This window comes from Erithacus rubecula (genome assembly GCF_903797595.1).
Source record: "Erithacus rubecula genome assembly, chromosome: 3".
Classification (NCBI taxonomy): domain Eukaryota; kingdom Metazoa; phylum Chordata; class Aves; order Passeriformes; family Muscicapidae; genus Erithacus; species Erithacus rubecula.
Window position 1 is genome coordinate 55,427,926 of NC_136689.1, and position 20,105 is coordinate 55,448,030.

The following is a 20,105-nucleotide window of genomic DNA, read 5'->3' on the forward strand; positions in this document are numbered from 1 at the left end:
TGACCAATGCTGAATCGAATTCCAAGGTGCTTCCTCATGATCAAAAAATAGGCATTAAAGGTGACAATCCCCAACTATTTCTAATAATTCCTTCTGAAATTCTGGAAGTAGTTCACAAAGACATCTTGAACATTTTTGTAAATGTGAACTGATACAAAACCTCAGAAACTGATTTGACCATGCAATTAAAAAAAAGCCTTATTTTATTGCATTACAAATCTGCTTGAGTACTCCCAGATCAACTCAACTTGTCCAGTGTTTTACCACTGACTTCAGATTGCCCATTTTTTTTCCTTCTTTCCTTCTTTTAATCCTTGTGCCAATCAGACTGTAAATCACCTCAAGCCACCCAAGCAGCATGATATTTTGAAGAGGAATTAAAGAGCAACAGGCAGCCACTCCCTTATATGTACTTTTTTCATTATTTACATTAACATATTTATTAATGATTTAGATTTGGCCTGAGAACTCAGTGAGATATGGGATTAAAAGGAACAACAACCTAAAAATTGCCTATACAGAGTTCTGCAAAATGGCAGTTGTAAACAGGGTTGGGGTACAGGAGCAGTGTCCAGATTGTCATTATTCACAACAATTACACTACGCTGAGACGTAAAACCCACTGAATTTGAGATGAGTTAGTTTATGACTGTTAGAAACCCTTAACTACTGCAATGAAGACAATCTTCAGTACAAGTTAGTGGCTTTTCTATGCAGGTAACAAGGATATATTGTATGAACCTGCCTCTTAAGTTAGGATGACAAAAGTACTTGCAGAAGCTGTACTGCTTAGTTAACCCTATAGTCACCTGATTAAACAAACAAACTAACAGATTTCTTAGTCCTATTATAAAACTAGCTCAAATTGTAAAATTCAAATCCTTATGCAAAGCAGAAAGTATTCACAGTCCATGCCCTTTCCCCTTTGCCACAAGACTCAGTGTTGTGCTCCTCAAACACTCCTTATTTATCATACAGCAATTGTAAGAGTACTTTGAGAAGCAATCCTGAGTTGTAGTGACACTGATACGACAACTTTAAAAATAAGGAGTGCAAAATACCTTCAGAATTTTAAGTTTTGTTCATCATCCTTATGGTAAAAATCCAATAGAGTATTGGAAATTGATTTCTTATTCCAATGTCACTAGTTGACATCAGCCTCAAGCTGTGGGTTAGGCTGTGATGCCTAAGGGAGGCATCTCTGCAAGTATGGAATCAGCACAGAACCCAGATGGCTCAGAGCCAGATAAACCAAATTAACTTTCTCTAGACAGTTTTGTTAAATACTCTCTGCTTAGCAATATAAACTATTTGGAAAATAAGTTAAAAAATCTGACATAAATAAGGCAACAAAATTAATTTATATATATATAAATATATATATATATATACACACACACACATACATATATATGTATGTATGTATCCAGGAATATCACCTATTTGCATTATGTACTTTTCACATACAATAACTTATTATCGCATTAGAAATACTCTGGGTAACATTAATGGGCCAAATTCACCTTCTTTGCCTTCCATAGTGTTGCACCTGCATACAGCAAAGATGGATTTGACACCTGGTCCTTCTTGATGACAATACTACATCAATTGCAGTATCAGAGAATAACCACTGAATGTCAGATACTACACCATTTTGAACTAGAGTATTGGTTTGCTTTTTATATTACACAAAGTAGTTTATTGCTTCTAATGACCAGAAGGTACCTTATGAAGACAGCTTAGATGTTGATAACACTTTTCATATACTTGTGTTATGGACCTTGAAACACTGAGGTTGGCAGATCACAATCATGAAGTTATTTTTCTTCTTTATTTGCTGTTTGTATTTTGATTTGCTGAATGCACATGCAACTAGTGATTTAACTGTGCCAGAAGTGATATGTCAAAAACATTTAGGAAAACTTACTGTTTTGTTTTACTGAAGTCAGGCATGAATGGCATGCAGTAGATTGCAAGGAAAAACCAAAAAGACATCCATTTCAAAAGGATATATAATGTCCATGCACATGTAAAATGCCTCTTACAAAAATCATTAATTTTTGTTAAAAGTGTGCCTTTTTGCTTCTTTTTATACAAGTGTACATGCAATTACCTGTCCAAGCTAAAACTATTTACAAAATTTCATAGTACAATACATCTTTTAAAGTGAATAATACATGAAAGGCCAATGTTTTCTGTTGTTTTGTAACACTGTACAAGATTAAAAATAAGGCATTATAATACAGGTTTATCACAAATTAAAAAAATGTTGGTTTTTCACTGTAATACAAAACTCTAACTTGAAAGAATATTATGGCTAAATAGTCCTCCTGCCTGGGCAGAACACATAAAGAATCTGGACTTGCTAATGTAAAGAAAATGCATTGTTTCTGCTACAAGCAGGAATCCAACACAGGAAAATGATTCACGCTGCTTACTAATGTCTTCAGACTCTTCAAAGCACTGAAATGGCACAGGTCATATACTGTTTCCCCTCAAACAGTGACACCCAGCTACTTGATTTTGCCTGCCAGATAAATTGCAGGCAAAAGTGTGAAAGAGATTTTGGTGCATGACCTACTCTTGGTTATGGAGTTGTAAAATATTCAGTTCAGCGTTGACATTAAACATTGCTATAACCCGAAGCAGAACTTGGCCTACAGAAGCTCAACTCCTGACCTTTATGAGCATACTAAACTGGTGATTGCTGCAGGCCTTGTGGATACATAAGGGGATGCAGATTCAGCCCTATAACAAGCCTTGTAACAAGCTGAAGCTTTTGGCTCTCGGTCTCACCTAGGGAAATAAGGGAAAATTTGTGTTTGTTTGGTGAGGATAAGGGAGTGTCACGAGCCACAGTGCAAAGCAGCTACAAAAAACTATGCGTTTTACAGGCTGAGTAAAATTGATTTCTGTCAACATAAATGGAATATGTTTGGAAATATCTATCCAGTAATCCAATGGAATGCCACTTTGTAATCTCAGCAGAGAATAATAATTAAAAAAAAAACATTTGAAGATAAAGGTAGTATAGGAACACTTAGAAATTACCTCTCAAGTCTAAAGATCTCTGACATTTATATGCTTATATAAAGAATGAAAGACTTCAATTATTACTATTATCTGAAAGAGAGAACATGCAAACTGATGTGAAATACTGTGCTTGCTATTGACAGACACTGACATGCCAAAATGGCATCACTTTGTTGTAGCGCTTGTATCTGCTGATTGTTTCAAGCTAACAGCTGCACAAAACAGTGAGCAGAAGCGCAGGAGGCAATTCTGCCCACAAATCAACAAGTCACTATCCTCAGATAAACACTGGGGACTTTTGGTTGCTGTGGGGCAGACTCCTTGATGGGGCCACAGCAAGGTTACCCAGGCAAAAGTTACAGCTCTTGACCAGAAAATTAATATATGGAAGACGGGAAATACAACTGCATGCGATAAGGTGGGCACAACACAAATCCCACAGAAATCCAGGGAAATCCTTCTGATGATATTCAGAGGTATTGGAGTGGGCCACATACCATCTTAGGACAATTGTCAATAACAATTTTGGTTGCAATCTTCTCTAATTTAGTAGATGATGTGCATTTATGAGGTTTTTAGAAGTATTACTTTCATGTGTATGTCCCCTCTTTCCATGTACACAACTTATTAAACACATCAAAGAATGCAGAAAAGCTGAGAGATTAAATATGTCATCAAAAGCTGTCACACAAGAACTGAAATTAAACAAATGTAGACAGAACAGGAAAATGGGAAAAACTATATGAATAGAGAGGGAAAGCATAAAGATAAGAGCACAGCTTCATTATATCATGATTTCAATGGGCACTTAGCTTTCATTGTTGAAATGGCTGCTGAATCCTGCCTATTATTTTCACATTGCATTTGACCAATCTGTGCCTTAGCTGAACTTTCTTCATAAATTTATACTGCTCAGTCCAGGACTACAAAGTAATATACAGACAGTTTTGCCCATGGTAAAATCAGCAACAAAAACCAGCAACAAAAACATAATAAAAATACCAAAAACATTAATGATAGGATAATTATGTTAATGATCATGAACTTAATGCGAGTGATAACTTGGTCTATTTGAAGGTGGCCCTGCCTGTGCCAACAGGGTTGGAACTAGATGATCTTTAAGGTCCTTTCCAACCCAAAGCATTCTATAAATCTATGACTTAAAGTCTGGAAACTAACTCCAAATATATCAGCATTCTAGGACATACACACCAGTTTGCCTGCAGTACCAAGAAGCCAAGCTGGTCCACTCAGCCTGCTCTGGGAGGCAGAGACCTCCTCCAAAAATGCAGAATGAGAAGCTGATGATGGACTGTGTCTGCCTGATTCTTTCCATTCAACACGAAAAATATTCTTACAAAAGTCACATGCCTTGTTTGGCTGTTGGAAAAGAGGATCAAACTTTGAATATCTTTGGACTAAATGTAATTAATTGTCACCTGCCAATAATTTAAAAATGTTAACATGAATAATCCAAATTTACCTTGCTACATGATCTTCCACTGACATTATCTAGCTGGGAATGGGTCTGGGAAGGAGAGCTGTCACAAAAGTATCAGCAGAGGGGACAATTTTTTTGTGCTCACTGTCCACTTAGTCAAAGAAACAATGGCAAGATTCCTATATCTTGAGCCTAATAAAAAAAATAGCAGTAATTTCATTGAAATTTTTTGGGTGGGCCAATGGATGTGTTTGGTTGATGTGTTCACATACTACCATATCTACTGCTAGGATCTGAAGATGGTTTTATTTCATTATTATCAGTGAAATTACACCAAATTCACTGAATTCAAAAATTGTGTAGCATGGGCTCTTTGATAGAGGAACTGAGTGATTAATGCTATTGCACATAATGCCTTCCAACTTGGTTAAATATTTAACTTTACCTGTGATGATTTAGTTCTCATAAACCTATTAGAGAACATAACTAAGCAGTGTGCTTTACATGAATACCACTGATTCAGTTTAGTTTATGTAAATATTTGTTCTTTTAAATCTGTATTCTCTATGTGTATATTTTTAAAATTACTTCAACATCTCAAAACTAGAAATAAATTATTCTAGAAGAATATCTGTGAACTGGGTAGCTCTTAGGGAGATAAATAAATGCAGTAACTTTCTTCAGCTCAATTAAGGTGCATATTACCTGTACAGCACAATTAGGAAGCAGTTCTCAGGTTTTCATAGTCACTTTAATCAGAAGACTAACTTTGCCAGCTTGGTAATGAATCCCCTACTTAAAAATTAATTTTAAACTCTCCTGAAAAATGCTGGAGCCCCACAGTATCCTGATGTGGAGAACAGAAATTCCTGCAACATTTCTTTAACAATGTGCATCTACTGACATAGTGCTATACATACTTTTAACACAAAAAAATTACTGCTCCAATGCAAAAGCTGATAAAAGGGGACTCACTCAGAACCTTCTTTCCACTGAAATCTGTAACAAAATAGGCCCACCAATATGAAGTATGACAGCTAGTACGTGAAGATTTTCTACTGTACAATCTATACAACTTCTGCATTCTGGGGTGGGATTTTAGTTTGGTGGGTTGTTTTGGGTTTTTTTGGGGGATTTTTTTTTGGCTTTTGTTGTTGTTGGTTTTTGATCTTAGGTTTTTTTTTTTTTTTTTTTGGTGGGGTGTGGATGGATTGTTTTGCTTGTTAAAAGGAATTTTTGCATGCTTTTAGACAATGTAAAGTTTTACTTCTTTTTTGGAAAACAACTGAGGTTAGTTAGCCTGTGAATCCCCATTAGGACAATATGGCACATGTCCATGGAGTACATGTCCCTCAGCAGGATGGCTTTCAACTGCTCCCACCTTGACTGTGGAACTGCACTCCATATTTCACACCTGGATCTTCATTTCAGTATGAAACCATGAACAATATGATATGGGCAGCAGTAGAGAAAATCAGCCACAATATATTCCTTTTTATGCAGATTAAGGGCAGGCCTTGCTCTCCTGGCACATTTAGCAGTGCTCCTCACTTGGCAAAGTTTGACTGTGCTTGTTCTCAGAATTACAGCTTTCTATAATTGTACAGCTCTGAAGAGTGAGTCTTGATAGAATCAAGGTATAATAAAACTGTGGCATAAATTTAAAAATCAATTAATATATAAAACGATGTTGGCAAACATACAAATGTCATAAAACTAGCAACAGGATGTTTGCCACCAGTACAGGACTATTCTTTGAGCTGTTTAGAATGGTAAATCCTGGACTTGAGCCACAGGACTTGTGCTATTTCTAAAAGCCTGAAATAATACCATCCTTCTGCTCTTCAGTAAAATCAGCACTGTACATACAGGAATGTTTCTATATTGCATAAGCATATTGCTGTGCTTGCAGGGTGGCTCCTCTGTCTTGCACAGAGTCAAATGACCTACAAAGAGGCAGCAAATTCTATGCTCTATCACTCTTGTAATTTTTTTAATGGAGATAATATATATTGTTCTTTTGCCTAAACTTTAAGCTCTGTGGTTTATCTACTTTATATCCTATTGTAATGGTTTAATTGAAAGCTTTTGGGAATTTTTGGAGCATGCAAGGAAAACTTAAAAAATGTATAGGGTTCTGTAATTAGCTGAATCCAGTCTTCATTAATCTGCCATTGACAGCATGATGAACACTGTTCTCATTGCATTAATTCATGCACTGGGAGCACAGTTTCACAAAGTCTTCCTGTAGCCCTGGAGATTCTCCAGGCGTCCCACATTCCATGGTTGAATGCAGCTTTGCTAATCCCAGGCCCAAGAATTCTGGCTATGACAGAAAGAGAAATCTCTTTGCTATATCACTGCAGGTGGATGTGTAAATAAATACACACTTTTATGTTCATCTCTATAAATATCTATTAAGTCTACACAGAACTGTTGTATGTGTGTATATATAGATTAAAACATATATACACACACACATAAATAATTGCTTGCACATTTATCTATTTTTTTTCATTTACTGTTTAAAAATGCCAAGAAAATATGCCTCATTTCCAGAAAATCCCGTTTTGACTTTTCATAACAGAATTGCTAGCCCTTATATGTTCCATCCCAAGAGTTCATAACACAGTCCCCAAGTTCTCTTTGGTTGGGTTGTAGTGGTCCTTCGTTAATGACATGGCCTACGACCTCTGACTTCTTGGTAAAAACTCAGGCAACCATTGCTCTCCAAGTTCACTGCAAGTGGCACAACCAGATCTCCTGTGCTCTATGCCTCCTTCACAGCTGGCACAGAAGGAAGATAATGCAGTGTTTGGTTTGTGTGAGTGGCAGATGCTTGACCTGCTCCATGACCAGGTTTTACAGTAAAGCTAGCAACTGAGGACACCGATGGGCAGCTGGTGCCCAGTTTTGTTTGAATGTTTGCTCTCCCATAAGGGTACATTTTCCGCTCTAAGTTTAAAGACCGTGTTTGGGAATTATTTCCATCAGCCTTTCCTTCCAGGAAATAGGTCAACATTTCACCTTTTCCTTTTACACTGACTTTACCCCTGCACACGAATTCGTAGCTGCATCTCTTTAATATCCGCTGAACTTCTTCTGTCACCTGAAGACAGAAAACAAACAAAACTGTCACAACAGAAATATGTAACCAAAATGTTAGCTGTATCAGTTCCAGTGATGTTAATTTATTGCAGAAGACCTTTTGATTCCTGACAGGTATTTTGGATAAATGACTGGAGGCGTTCATTGAGCTTTTGAGAGGAACACCATAGGTGCTAGTAGTAGAACAACAATGTTCTCTGTCTGTGTCACCTCTTCAATCCAAAGTATCCAAGCAATTTTTAGAGCTACATAAAATGAAGTAAGATGCAAATGAGCAGAGATTCTTTCTTTGTAGGTCTTATTTAAGCAAAATTTCTACAGCACAAAGACTGGCACTGTTAGCATTCTCAGGCTTACCTCCAACTGTGTGCAATGAAGCAGAGAACTTGTTTCTTCTGATAGCAAATGATTTATTTAATGATTTAATTGCCTCTAAGGAGTGAAGTGTACAAGATGGAAAACAACTATACCTCTGATGGTGAGTCATCTGGAGAGTGTTGCCCTCTCCATAAGAACAAAGTGAGGCTATGTTCTCTTAAGTGTTCTTGAAAATGTAACCGAATACAAAACAGGAGGTATATAAAGCTTGCAAAATTGTCTGAGAATGCACTCACCTGAATCTTTCCCTGCACTCCAGTGCTGTCCATCCGGCTGGCAACGTTCACAGTGTTCCCCCAGATATCATACTGTGGTCTTCTGGCTCCAATGACTCCCGCCACTACCGGCCCAACATTAATACCTAAAATCAAACAACAAGTTTGGTTTTCACTACAGCGTATTACCCAAAGGAAACAGGAACCCTGCAAAACAGATCCGACACAAGTGACTTAGCATTTTTTTTGTAATACAGTAATATATGTTAAAATCAAAAAACTGAGTCAAGGGAGATTTAGGTTGGATATCAGGAAATTTTTTTCACCCAAAGGGGGACTGAGCACTGGAACAAACTCTCCAGGGAAATGGTCACAGCAACAAGCTTGGCAGAATTCAAGAAGCATTTGGACAATCCTCTCAGGCACATGGTGTGACTTTTGGGCTGCCCTGTGCAGGGCCAGGAGTTGGGCTTGATGATTCGGATGGGTCCCTTACATATTCTGAGATCCCTCAGCAGATTCATGATTTTATGATTAAATTAATTCAAAGGGGACTTCTGCATTTGTAAAAGTCTAGAAACACAACAAAGACATTCATTGAGATATCTTCTTGGAAATGTAATATGATAGACAACATAAAAATTTGATTCTTCTGTGAATTTTGTTTGTTTCAAGAAAGGAAGAAAAGCGGTGGTAAGTGCAGAGTTTAGCTGAAAATGGGACAAACTGTTAAAGATCTTTAATTGTTTCCTATAACTTCCATTGCAGTTGCACATATAAAGCCTTTTAATGGAGGTTTTCCAAGTGGAACAGAAATGGTGGTCTGGAATACACAAGGATTGGGGTAAGGGAAATGTGTCAGGTTGGTTGTTAGCACTAGACAACTCAGATCCCAGAGGTGGAAGATGACAAAAGTATGTGAAAATGGCTAAAGCATAATTTTTTTTGGAAACTGAAGAGCTCAATTCTACATTTCTGACTGATTTCAACATCTTGTTTGGAAGATAAAAGAGGATGTTCCTTCTGAGTGCCCTGAAGAGCTGCAGATACTAAACCCTGCATGAGATTCTCTGCAAGGGCTTTCTTAAGCAATTTATGCAGAAGAATGAGGGTTAGGTATTTGATCCTCTGTGATCCTGGAAAGACAAGTTATAACAGAGTTCAAAGAGAATTTGGGGTTTATAATTATTAGGATGTACAGGAGGTCAAAGATGTATAACTCTCCTATTGCTGCCTTTGATGTCTTGGTCTTTCTCAATCTTCCACTGCTAGCAACCTGAGTTTTCCTGCTGTCCAGCTCATTCTTACAAGTTAGCCATGAAAATATATGGAGAAACAAGCTGGAGAAAATGATCAGTGTTAGAATATGCAATGAAATGAGAACAGTAGTGGAAGTACCACTGGAGAGGAGCAGGATACATGAAGAAAGGGAAGCAGGGAAACTTGATCTCTAAGAAAGCTGAGAGAAATGAGTGGTAAGACATGTAATAACATGTAAAGCATTGCATGGGAAGAGTTGCATTGTGCAGACCAGAGGATTTGATTTGTTGGAGAAAACAGGACTGGTTAAGGTGATTTGGCATCTGTGGAGAAAAAGCACCCATTGCACTTTTATTACCAACCAAGCTTTTGCAGATGCAACTTAACGTAATACAGTAAGGCCCAATTTCCAGCAGCTTAGCAATGCAAAGCAGTGTAAGTCACAAGATTGTGTACTCTCATAGTATTGTATAAAATTAAAGATACACATTCCTTTTCAGGGTGCACAGATTAAGCAAACACACTGGAACTGGAGGGAATTACAGTTCCTTAATACTAATGCACACCATCCAGACTGCTGACCTTTTACATGGATGTGGCTCTCTCACTAATGGAGAATTTTCAGTTTTAATCATGAGTGCAGGACAGGTAATCCTTCACTGACAGCACAGGTAAAGCCAACAAAAAACAATCTTCTGCTTGTGTGACAAATGTAGAAACGTGACTTACCAACTCGTAGGACAAAGTCATTGTAAGACTGATAGTTGATTTCATCAAGAACGTCAAACATCTCTATTGCAAAATCTGCCAGTGTACTCAGATGGGAATAAATTGATTTTTTAGCCTAGAAACAAAATAGTTTTGCACATTAGATTTCTATAGTACTGAGATGCAGGTTAAATACTAAAGTGAAAAATAATGAGAAGCTCAAACAGATGCCTTAGGAAAAGAATCTAACCAATTTTTCTTTATGTGTAAGGAAAGTTTTGATAGTAGCTGCAGCACATGCATTCTTTATTTCTGCTATTTTTTTCCTTCTCTCTCTCCTTTTGATTTCTGGGAAGAATGGAAAGCAAAGTTCCCATGGTAAAGTGGTTCTGTTGCTAGAGAGCTACAGATGTTTGTTTTGAGCGTGGCAGGGAATATAACCTGCTTTCTTACAAAACTACTTTGCCTGATGATTATTAATAACTATACTTTCTGCCCTCTTGTCCCTTTGGGTCTTTTGCTTGCTCCCAGCTTCCATGGGGTGCATGCTGTTCCTATTGACAAAACTCCTGTTATGTTTAATCCTGTGAATTGCAGAACACCCCTGTGTTTTTCCATTTCAGGCAAGTTGAAGGGAGCTGTTATCAAATGTATCTAAACGAACTAATGGTTTTTGCCCAAATGGGATCAAGTAAAAAGGTGAAGTATTAACCTGTAAATAGAACCCCAAACATAAGAAAATAATTTTTACAACTTCAGTGTAATTAAACTGTGCGGCTAATATTCAGAGGAGATTGTGTATTCCCAAAGTTAGAAAGGTTCTAACATAATACTCAAGATCATGAAAGAAATATTTTCTACAAAGCAGTAAAAATCTAAGCAGTATATTATTAGAAAGTGGAAAAGAAAGGTTTGCATATTTGTTCTGTAACTCATGCTTTCCCCCCAGGATCTAACCTCGGTTAGTTAAAAAGAGGTTACTAGAATAAACCTTTGACTCAACTCAGTATGACTGTTCTTATGTTCTGCTCTTATTTGAATAGAAATATGAATTTTTGAACAAATTTGCAGAGTGAAAGTGGGCTAAAGGTAGGATATGGTGAAAGAAATGCAGGGTCAGTGGCAGCTTCTGTAGGGTGTTACACAACAGGACTGTGCAAGCTGGCATGAGATGAAAGCTTGCTGAGGTTTTGCCATGATAGTGAGAATTTAAAAATGCAGTGCTGAACAGTGACTGAAAAACCTGAGAAACAGGTTGCTATTTACTTCATTCACCTCAGTTTGAAAGGGTCACTTCATGTCCCAAACCAGGACATGTGGCTAGGAAATTTACAAAAAATTATGAAAGTCATCCTTGTGCCAGTCCCAATTCTCAGGAAGGGTATTTTTATTTACCTGCCTGGATGTCTAGCATTCTGCTTCTTGCAATGTGAACTAGCTAGTTCTACTGTTCTCCAGAACTACCAAAACAAAGACAAGGAAAAAATAGTCAATGTCTGGAGCAGGGAGAGAGCAGTGCATAATTTTATTTGATTTCTAATCTTCTTTATGTTTCCTCTCTTCCCTTTCTTTGCTGTCTGATGAATGTTCTGTTTTCCTGCAATGCCCTTCAGGGTTGCATCAGAAAGGACTGGTGACAAATACTGAGGGTGCTGCAGGTGACAGATGCCTCTCAATAGGATTAGGGCAAACTCTCTTGAACCTGCACTGAAGAACATCACAAAGTTAGGACCCTGAAGTCAAGATCCTGGTGATATATAGATACAATGAATTTATATTGTGCAAAAGATCTACAGAGAGCTTGGTTTGTGTGCTGCCCTGTTGATCTAACTGGCAAGCAATTATTTATTTAAACATCAAGGTAGTTACTGGAAAGACTGCCTGGAGCATCACAGCAAAGTCACTGTGACAGAGGCAATGTGCATTCACTGTAGTCACCTGCTGAAGTCAAGGTGCAGAAACAGGAGGGCAGTAAAATATGGGATTTAAATACTTAACTTCATTAGGGTACAGGGCTCTTAAGTGTGTAAATATCCTCAGTTAAGAGCACAATTAACCCCATCCACTGCTTTCTGTTCATGTCCAAATCCTAGTACAAAATTAGTGATTCACAATCAGAGGCTGTGCGAGATTTTTTGTTGAACGTGGGACACTCCTGGCATAGGGCAGGCCAGAGGCACTTGAGTGTCTTATGGTTCCCCATGGGCACATATGACTCCATAGGACAGCCCAGGGACTGGTGAAAGTGGCAGTGATTGTGCATGATTACAGGCCAGCCAAGATTATCAGACTTCTAATATACAGGTGTATGCTGAAGAACTACTGGGAAACTGGCAAAAGCATGTGAGTAATTTCTATTCGTTTGCACCACATGAACAGTAGGGAGACATCACAGAAGAACTTGAACCTTAAGTTAAAGTAAAAATTATTGTCTGTTTCATAGGAAATATTTTTTCCTGGAATACAGAATTTTTAATAAACTCTACATATATACAAAAGATCAAAATTTGCCCCAAGATTCAAAAGGAAGACTGAGTACTGTAAAAGATCTTTTGCAGTGATTTAAATTGCATTACTATGATAAGCTCAGAGCAGTATCTTCAGTACTGGACTAACTCAGCTGACCCTTCACTCACCAACTATAAAATACAAGAGACAAACATGTTTAGGTTTTGGAACATATGCTGCCAAAGTTACCCAATAACACACTTGTTTTGAGGATTATAGTTCAAAGAGCATTTATACCAGACACAAAAGTATGCCACTGCCTGTTTGCCTCAGATCACACACTGAAAAAGTTCTAAAGATCAGTGTTTTTTCCCTGTCTCAGAACCCATGAGTCAAACATTTTAGAACAAAAAGATTTTTAAAAATATCTTTTTTCTTTTTTTCTGTAATGTATAGATTTCTAGGAATGATACCAAGGAAGGCAACAGCTGGAAATACTTTGCAGACCAGAAGAATAGTTGTGTGATATACTCCAATATGACTCTAACCATTGATTTAAATGTGGTCTTGTATTTTATTTAATTAGCAGGGATAATTGTTGCTAAAAAGTCCACAGGGCATCTTCTGGCCTTTTTCGCTTTTGCCTTCTAATTTTGTATTATTTTGTAATGCTAAACCATATGCACCAATGTATTCAACATATGTCTACAACATATATAGCAGAACAAGGGAGAAGTGTCTGAAAACTCTGGGCAGACGATGTGAATGAATTGCTTTAATTTTCATTCTATTCTTATATTATAAATTTTATAAAATTTTAATTTAGTTTTATTAGTGTAATTATGAATGTACATAGCACTATGTATATTATGTGTTTAATATAATGCCCACAAGGTTTTCTGACTTTCCAGATGATGCTTGAAAATCTAGGAAATCTCTGTTTCAAGATAGTGACTTAAAGTAAGAATAACTCTAAGGGGTAGTGATGAGGACACAGAAGAATTGTGCCCCAGAGTTAGCAGGTTTGAAATGACTTTGCCTTTTTTTATTGCAGAGTATTTAAAATGGTAAATAGAATGCTGATGGTAGAGACCAAGAAGAGCTGATTTGGAGGGACCAGGTACAGTGCAGCACTGTACCTAGCACAAAGTTCCTGTCCATGATGGGGGTTGGGAGATGATGTTTGTTTTATTTGTATATGTCAATGTATTTTATTTGTATATGCCAATATTGAAAATATATTAAAAATTGCATTTTAATATTCTTCTGCTAGCTTTGCAGCAATTCACTACACTAGAGACTACCTTTCTCTGCATCTTACAAGGCCGTGTAAGATACTACCACTCTGATTTAGAGACTTTTATACACCAGTTTGCAAGTAATTCAAAGCTGCAGACAGTGAAATCACAAGTGAAGCTGCATAAACAAATGGCAGTTTTCCTTTTCTGGATACAGCAATTTTTTGAACTTCAGATTAAAAATGTAAAGAAGTCATACAAGTTATCAATAATCTCACAAAATTAGTTGTGTTTCTGATGTTCCTCTGAAAACTGAAGGAAAATTGTTCCTTCACATAAGACTGTTATGTAAAATCTTCTTACCTTAGTTCCTGAAGTAGGTACAAGTCCCACAGCTGCCATATATGTACTTCCAATTGTCTTGATCTTTTCAATATCCTTATAATATTCTTTGTCCATAAGCTTTGTTTAAAACATAAAACTGTTAAATATTACATAATATTTTAGACAAGCAACCATAGTTATCAGACAATATGTGCAAGTTCATTAAACCATATCATATTTGCTAAGTTGAGTCTGGCCCACTTTGAGGTCACTGAAAAAACTGCTATTAACTTCCATTTTTGATACTCTTATCATATTAGAGAAATTTTAGGTCAGATGCATGTGCATAAAAGTACAAATTTGGCACTTTGGAGAAACCCAGTAGACATCAGCTATGATTAAACAGGAGGTTTACAGTACTGTTTTATTAAACAGTTCAAGATACACCGATTTACTTCAGATAATCTCATTGATAGTTATTTGGTAGAACTGATATGGTCAAAAGACAAAGTATTTAGACCTTACCTCATCAAAATCAGCAATAATTTCATTTAACAGGCGTAAACATTCCACTCCCATATTATTGCCATCCAATTCGATGTAGAAATCATTGAAATTTGGGATGGACGCAAACATCACTCCCACTTGTGAATATGACTGGTAATAAAGGTCCTGTAGTTCATAAGCAGATGCAATTTTTATTTTAAAAGATTAATCTAAACTAAACATCATTATTACAATACTTATTCTACTGCTAAGCAGTAGCTAGGACAAAGCCATCAGTTTTTCTAAAGAGAAAAACAGACTTCTTAAAAGGATGTTGAAAGATGTCCTCACTCAAGACCACAATAGAAAATTAACTTCTAAGGTTTTAAACCAATTTAAAATAACTTGGGGTTTTTTTTCTGTTTAGACATAGAAGCAGTGAGCCGAAATTTGGAGAAAGTTTTAACAGTTATAGATCTTCCATTGTATGAGAAAAATAATTACATTTTTTCAATCTTGTTTTATAAGCAAAATAAGAGATGGACCAATTTTATCCTGCAGTGCATAACTGGCCTCACTCCTTCAACTCCTTCCATGTGTTGTAGAGGCCTAAATAATATAATGCTTCTGTATGGTAAGGTTTTCTGCTTAAAAATGTGGAAGGCTCAAAGAAAGCAAAATCACTCTTCTGTGGTTCAAATACTTTGACCCAAACTCTCAACAGCAGTATCATGGACATTACAGCTGCTCCAGTCCTGAAGATTTTCAGATGGTTTTCTGATGACCAGAAGGACTCTCATAAGGCCTTCTTGAACCAATTTCTTTAGTCACTGCAGCCTTTTATGTTAATCTGTCTCTTCCTTGAGTACATACAATTCTCTGTTTATACTTTAAATAGATGATTTTGGTAATGGTAGCATACTTTCCAGAACCAAAATGGTAATACATAAGTGTCTGGCAGTTCATACACCTCACCATTCAGAACCAAACTGAGCTCATGAAATACTGTGATAAATTCCAATATCCTGCATTGATTAGAAAATGAAAAAAAAAAAAAGTTATTCACATGCAAGTACTTGGTTACATTGATGTTGAATGATGACCTTCCCTTATCCTGAATTTTATTAAAATTCTTCAGAGAAGGAGGACTATATAGCAAAACAAATAATCTCAAACTAATTCTTGAACTATGAGTTTTAACAAAGCTACTTTTTTTACATGAACAAGGTTTTTTTCCAAGCCTTTTTTGAAAGCATACAGGTGGAAGGTGGCTCAAACAACACCCATACAGTGTGCATTTAAATTTTTTCTTGGTTTACCATATTTCTTGGATTAGACATGAGAAAGTGCTGTGCAACATGGGCTGGCAACAGGTTGAAAAGAATTCTTTTATTATCCAGCTTGACTCTCTCCATATCATCTCTCTCTTCTTCTGCCTGTTGGGATAGAGGAAAACAAAAACTTTTCCAAAATGCAAAAAATTAGCTCAGCCTATCAAATAGCGTCCATTAACTCATCCTTTGAAATGAAAATGAACAAAATGTAGAGTAGCAATGTAGATTGAGAACAGTTCTCCTACACCATGCTTCTACATTAGGCAAAATCCCTTTAAATCCCTAGTAATTCAAGCTAAAGTCTCTCAGCTGTTTCCAGGGTTTGATCAGCTAAGTGCATTGGGATCTTCTGTAGTTTTCTCTTCTTTTAAATAGAAGCTTGATATGTTTACAGAGTAAACCAGAATAATCCCACTTAAATTACATCTGGCCTCAGAGGCCAGTTACTTCCCAGGTAGTTCAACACAGTGACAGCAGTATGTGATCCATCTTTCAGACAAGAGAAGCCAGTGAGAATCTACAGTGTTTAAAGCAAACCTGTGTACTTTGCAGTAAAACTCAAAAAAATCTTATAAGACAATAACTTCAACAGAGAAAGAGATTTTAAAATTGAGCATCCTGAAGAATTATGTACAGTTCTTAAAAAATTATATAAAAATGATTAACATTTCTAGAGATTGTTTTAATTATGTAGGTGTTTGTCATGAAAAAATATATATAGTTCCTTCACAACAGAAATTCTTTTACTGATACGAATGACAGCATTCAGAAAGAGTGCTTAGGAGTTAACACATCTGAGGTCCCTAACCCAAGATTTGGGTATATTTTTACAAGTGCTTGACTCACAGAGTTAGTGTGAGTCACACAATAGGAAAAAAATTTCAAAGATTAGACCCATTATTTGAAAAATATTGAATATCTAGGAATCCCTTTTAGGACTCCTAGATTTTTCAAATCCCAGCCTAATCTTCCGTAAATTTATCTGCAAAATTACTTCTCTGGAATTCACTCCTTGTTCTTGGAGTGACCTCTGGCCTTGCACTGATTTCCATTAGGAAACACCTGATCAGTATCAGACTCATCTCACAGAAATTGCAGTTTATTCTTTGTTCCTCAATCACACTCACAAGTCATCTACTGTGATCTGATCCCAATGTGATTTTGTTTATCTGATTACAGTCAGTGGAAAAGTGGAAGAGTGGAAGGCCAAATTCTCAGGCTTTGTTGAGAAACCCCAGTCAGAAAAGTCGTTGATGAACCTCTTCTAGTCAAAATCCTCATAATTTCTCAGTATCCATTCCTATCTAAGTAGGAGAAAACCAGTCACCTCTTGCCTTCATGTGGTCTAACAATATTATTTAATGTGATTTTTTTTTCAGGAAGCTAAGTTTTATTTTCCAGGACAAAACTTAGGAAACAATGTTTTTATTCAAGTTACACAGTCTGCTTTGCCCTGAAGTTTATTCTGTGTTTTTAAATTTCTTTACAAGTAGCAAAAATTCAGAAAGAGAACTGATTTTATAAACACAAATTCTTCAGGAATTGTTGCCTTTTTAAAATAAATTCTCAGCTCCTACTCTAATTTGGGTAATAAGAGACAGAACCTGTTCCAGAGGTGAAATATCAGTAAACTTTAAATAGCAATTAAGTTTTGCAAGAAAGACACCTGAAGCTTTTATTGTAAGTATCTATCTCCTGCTTGTGATCTGTTTTCTTGACACTTCTTTGCTCTTTAAATTTCACATGCTCTCTTCTTAAAATATCCTTCCCCTATTTTAGTGGCATAACTCTGAATTACTCTTTTTTCTAAAAACATGCGAAATGGCCTCTGGCATTTAGTTTGACTGTTGGAATTCAAATGTTTTATTAGGAAAAATAAAAAGATTCTGCAGCTGAAAATCCAAACCAAGCTTTTATCTCCATTTTACATCACACTGGAACATGGGAAATTTAATTCTGACAACAGCAAAGAGATTTGTGAACTGATTTGATGATCTTAATAAAATATCCAGTCAGGTCTTCCTTATCCATTCCTCTATTTTTTGAACAAGAAATTTTGTTGTTACTTTCTTCCTAGGAGTGTTAAGAATACCTCCCTAAAGAACAATACTCTTTTTAGTCAAGGTGTGGAGATTTCTGGACTAATCAAAGGAATCAAGTCAGGGTCGGTAAGTGCAGTAATCTGTTTGATGTGTTGTTTGGGTTGTGATGTTGCTCAATCACTGGCAGCTGCTGTTGTTCATTTCTGATGTGGAAATATGTGATCAAATTTCTCTGCCTTGCCCAATTGTAGACCAAACTGTTCATTTTGGAAGAAATCATTGAAAGGATTCTCCAGTACATGCATCATTATGTATGGAAACAGGAAAGGTTTCAGAGCAAGGAACAGCTGTGACTAAGAAGTAGAGAACTGAACTCGGAGTGAAGAGCTAATGGCTCAAATCAAACTATCAGTCATGTCTGAGGTGGTGGCAAAATCATCTAAGAGCATGGAAAGGCATTAATGATGTCACCATTGCTAAAGATAGAATGCTGCATTTTCAACAAACCTAACAAGTGTCTCTTCCATTTTTGGATGCAGAACTGTTAATTACAGTTTTGGCTCTGAGAGGGTTCAGTGACCAAAAATGAGATTGTGGGGAAAAGACTTGAGGTGAAATTAAAGATAACAGTATGGAAAATATAGTGGGAAGTATGGTTGCTACTCCCCAGATGGAACACAGTCAGCACACCCAACGTTCCAATCTATGTGAGACTAAATGGAGAGTGGGGTGGAGTGGAGTGGAGTGGAGTGGAGTGGAGTGGAGTGGAGTGGAGTGGAGTGGAGTGGAGTGGAGTGGAGTGGAGTGGAGACACTGCAACCAGGCTCTGTTGAAACCCTTGCAGAAGAGGTACTTGGTGGTACTTTTTAGTTGATAAGCCACATAAAAGCTGGAAGCTAAGGGAGATAAAGGAAGATGTCCTGCTGTTGAATCAGCAGCCATGGCAAAATTACCCTCCTTGGAATGACACACATCCCCATCCCAAGGTTATCTCAGATAGTACACCAATGTTACCTGCCTCCAAGGCACCACCAACCCTCACTGGGTGAGATGTATGGCTAATGTCACTCAGGCTTTGCATAAATGTACAGAAGAGTTAAGAATGAGGAGAAGACTTCATCATAACTTCTGGTAGGCTGAACCTCTCCTCTCCACCGCATGGATACCTTGGAGTGAGAAGTGTACTCTATACATGCTGAATGATAAACTAGCTCTCACTGGGGTCTGTACATTGCTTTGAATGCATTTTCCCAGCCAGATACTATCACCAGCAATCCTAAAAACTTAAACCTTTTTTTTTTTTTATTAATAAAGATTGTTATCTACAAACTGTTAATGTAGGTTTTTCAAGGGTGCTAGCAGTCAATGGCAGTGAGAAAAGATTTGGAGACCCAGAAGGAGTTTTCTCTTTTGGCATGTGACCCTGAACAGATCAGTTGAACTGCACTCTGATCTAGCACACTAGCCTGTGTAGGATCCCCATAGTTGGAGGAGCTGGCAGACTGCTTGGGCACAAGGATCTCAACTTTCCTGGGTTGTGGTCAGACTAATCAAACACTAAGGGTTTGAGAAAATCTTTGTTTTCACATGAAAAAACCCCTAACATCATGGAAACCCCTTGAATAATACCAATGCAATTCTATGATTTGTGGTGGGTAATGATAGCAAACCAAAAATAGGGGCAAATCATGCAAACAGCAAAACAAGGGGAGTGCTCTTACTTTTTTGTTCCCTGACCTATTTGAGGCCAAGCACCTCCTAGCTAACAGAGTGAGAGGAGGGCACTCTCTCCATGTATTCTGGGAGAAATTTGCCTTGACAATGCCCATGTGGGGCAATGCAGTGCCCTGCAAACTAAGCTGTGTTAGCTCTGCCTGACCTAGCCCCAGAATTAGAAGCAGAACATTCATGGAATTAGCATAGCATTCCTTCTGAGTTACTTTCTCATGCTGAAAAGCAAAGGCATATTATCTTAGACCACACACTGGGGCAATACTGTTGTATTGTTGCTGATACCCACAATGGAGCCTCTGCATGGACTGCACTTAACCCATCCACACACCATGCCTAACATCCTGCTTTAGTACTGA

At 37.1% G+C, this 20,105-nt stretch overlaps 1 protein-coding gene across 1 annotated transcript in view; it reads right to left on the bottom strand.

Moving 5' to 3' along the window:
* Positions 1-247: 247 nt before the first annotated feature.
* ADCY1 (adenylate cyclase 1) overlaps positions 248-20,105 on the bottom strand; it is a 144,240-nt gene continuing 124,382 nt past the window's right edge. The window contains exons 15-20 of the mRNA XM_079301983.1: positions 15,959-16,075; positions 14,679-14,825; positions 14,193-14,291; positions 10,165-10,279; positions 8,197-8,321; positions 248-7,583 (exon numbers count right to left, since the gene is read on the bottom strand). Coding sequence (XP_079158109.1) covers positions 7,245-7,583; positions 8,197-8,321; positions 10,165-10,279; positions 14,193-14,291; positions 14,679-14,825; positions 15,959-16,075 — 942 coding nt within the window. The 3' untranslated portion in view covers positions 248-7,244. The remainder of the gene's footprint in view (positions 7,584-8,196; positions 8,322-10,164; positions 10,280-14,192; positions 14,292-14,678; positions 14,826-15,958; positions 16,076-20,105) is intronic.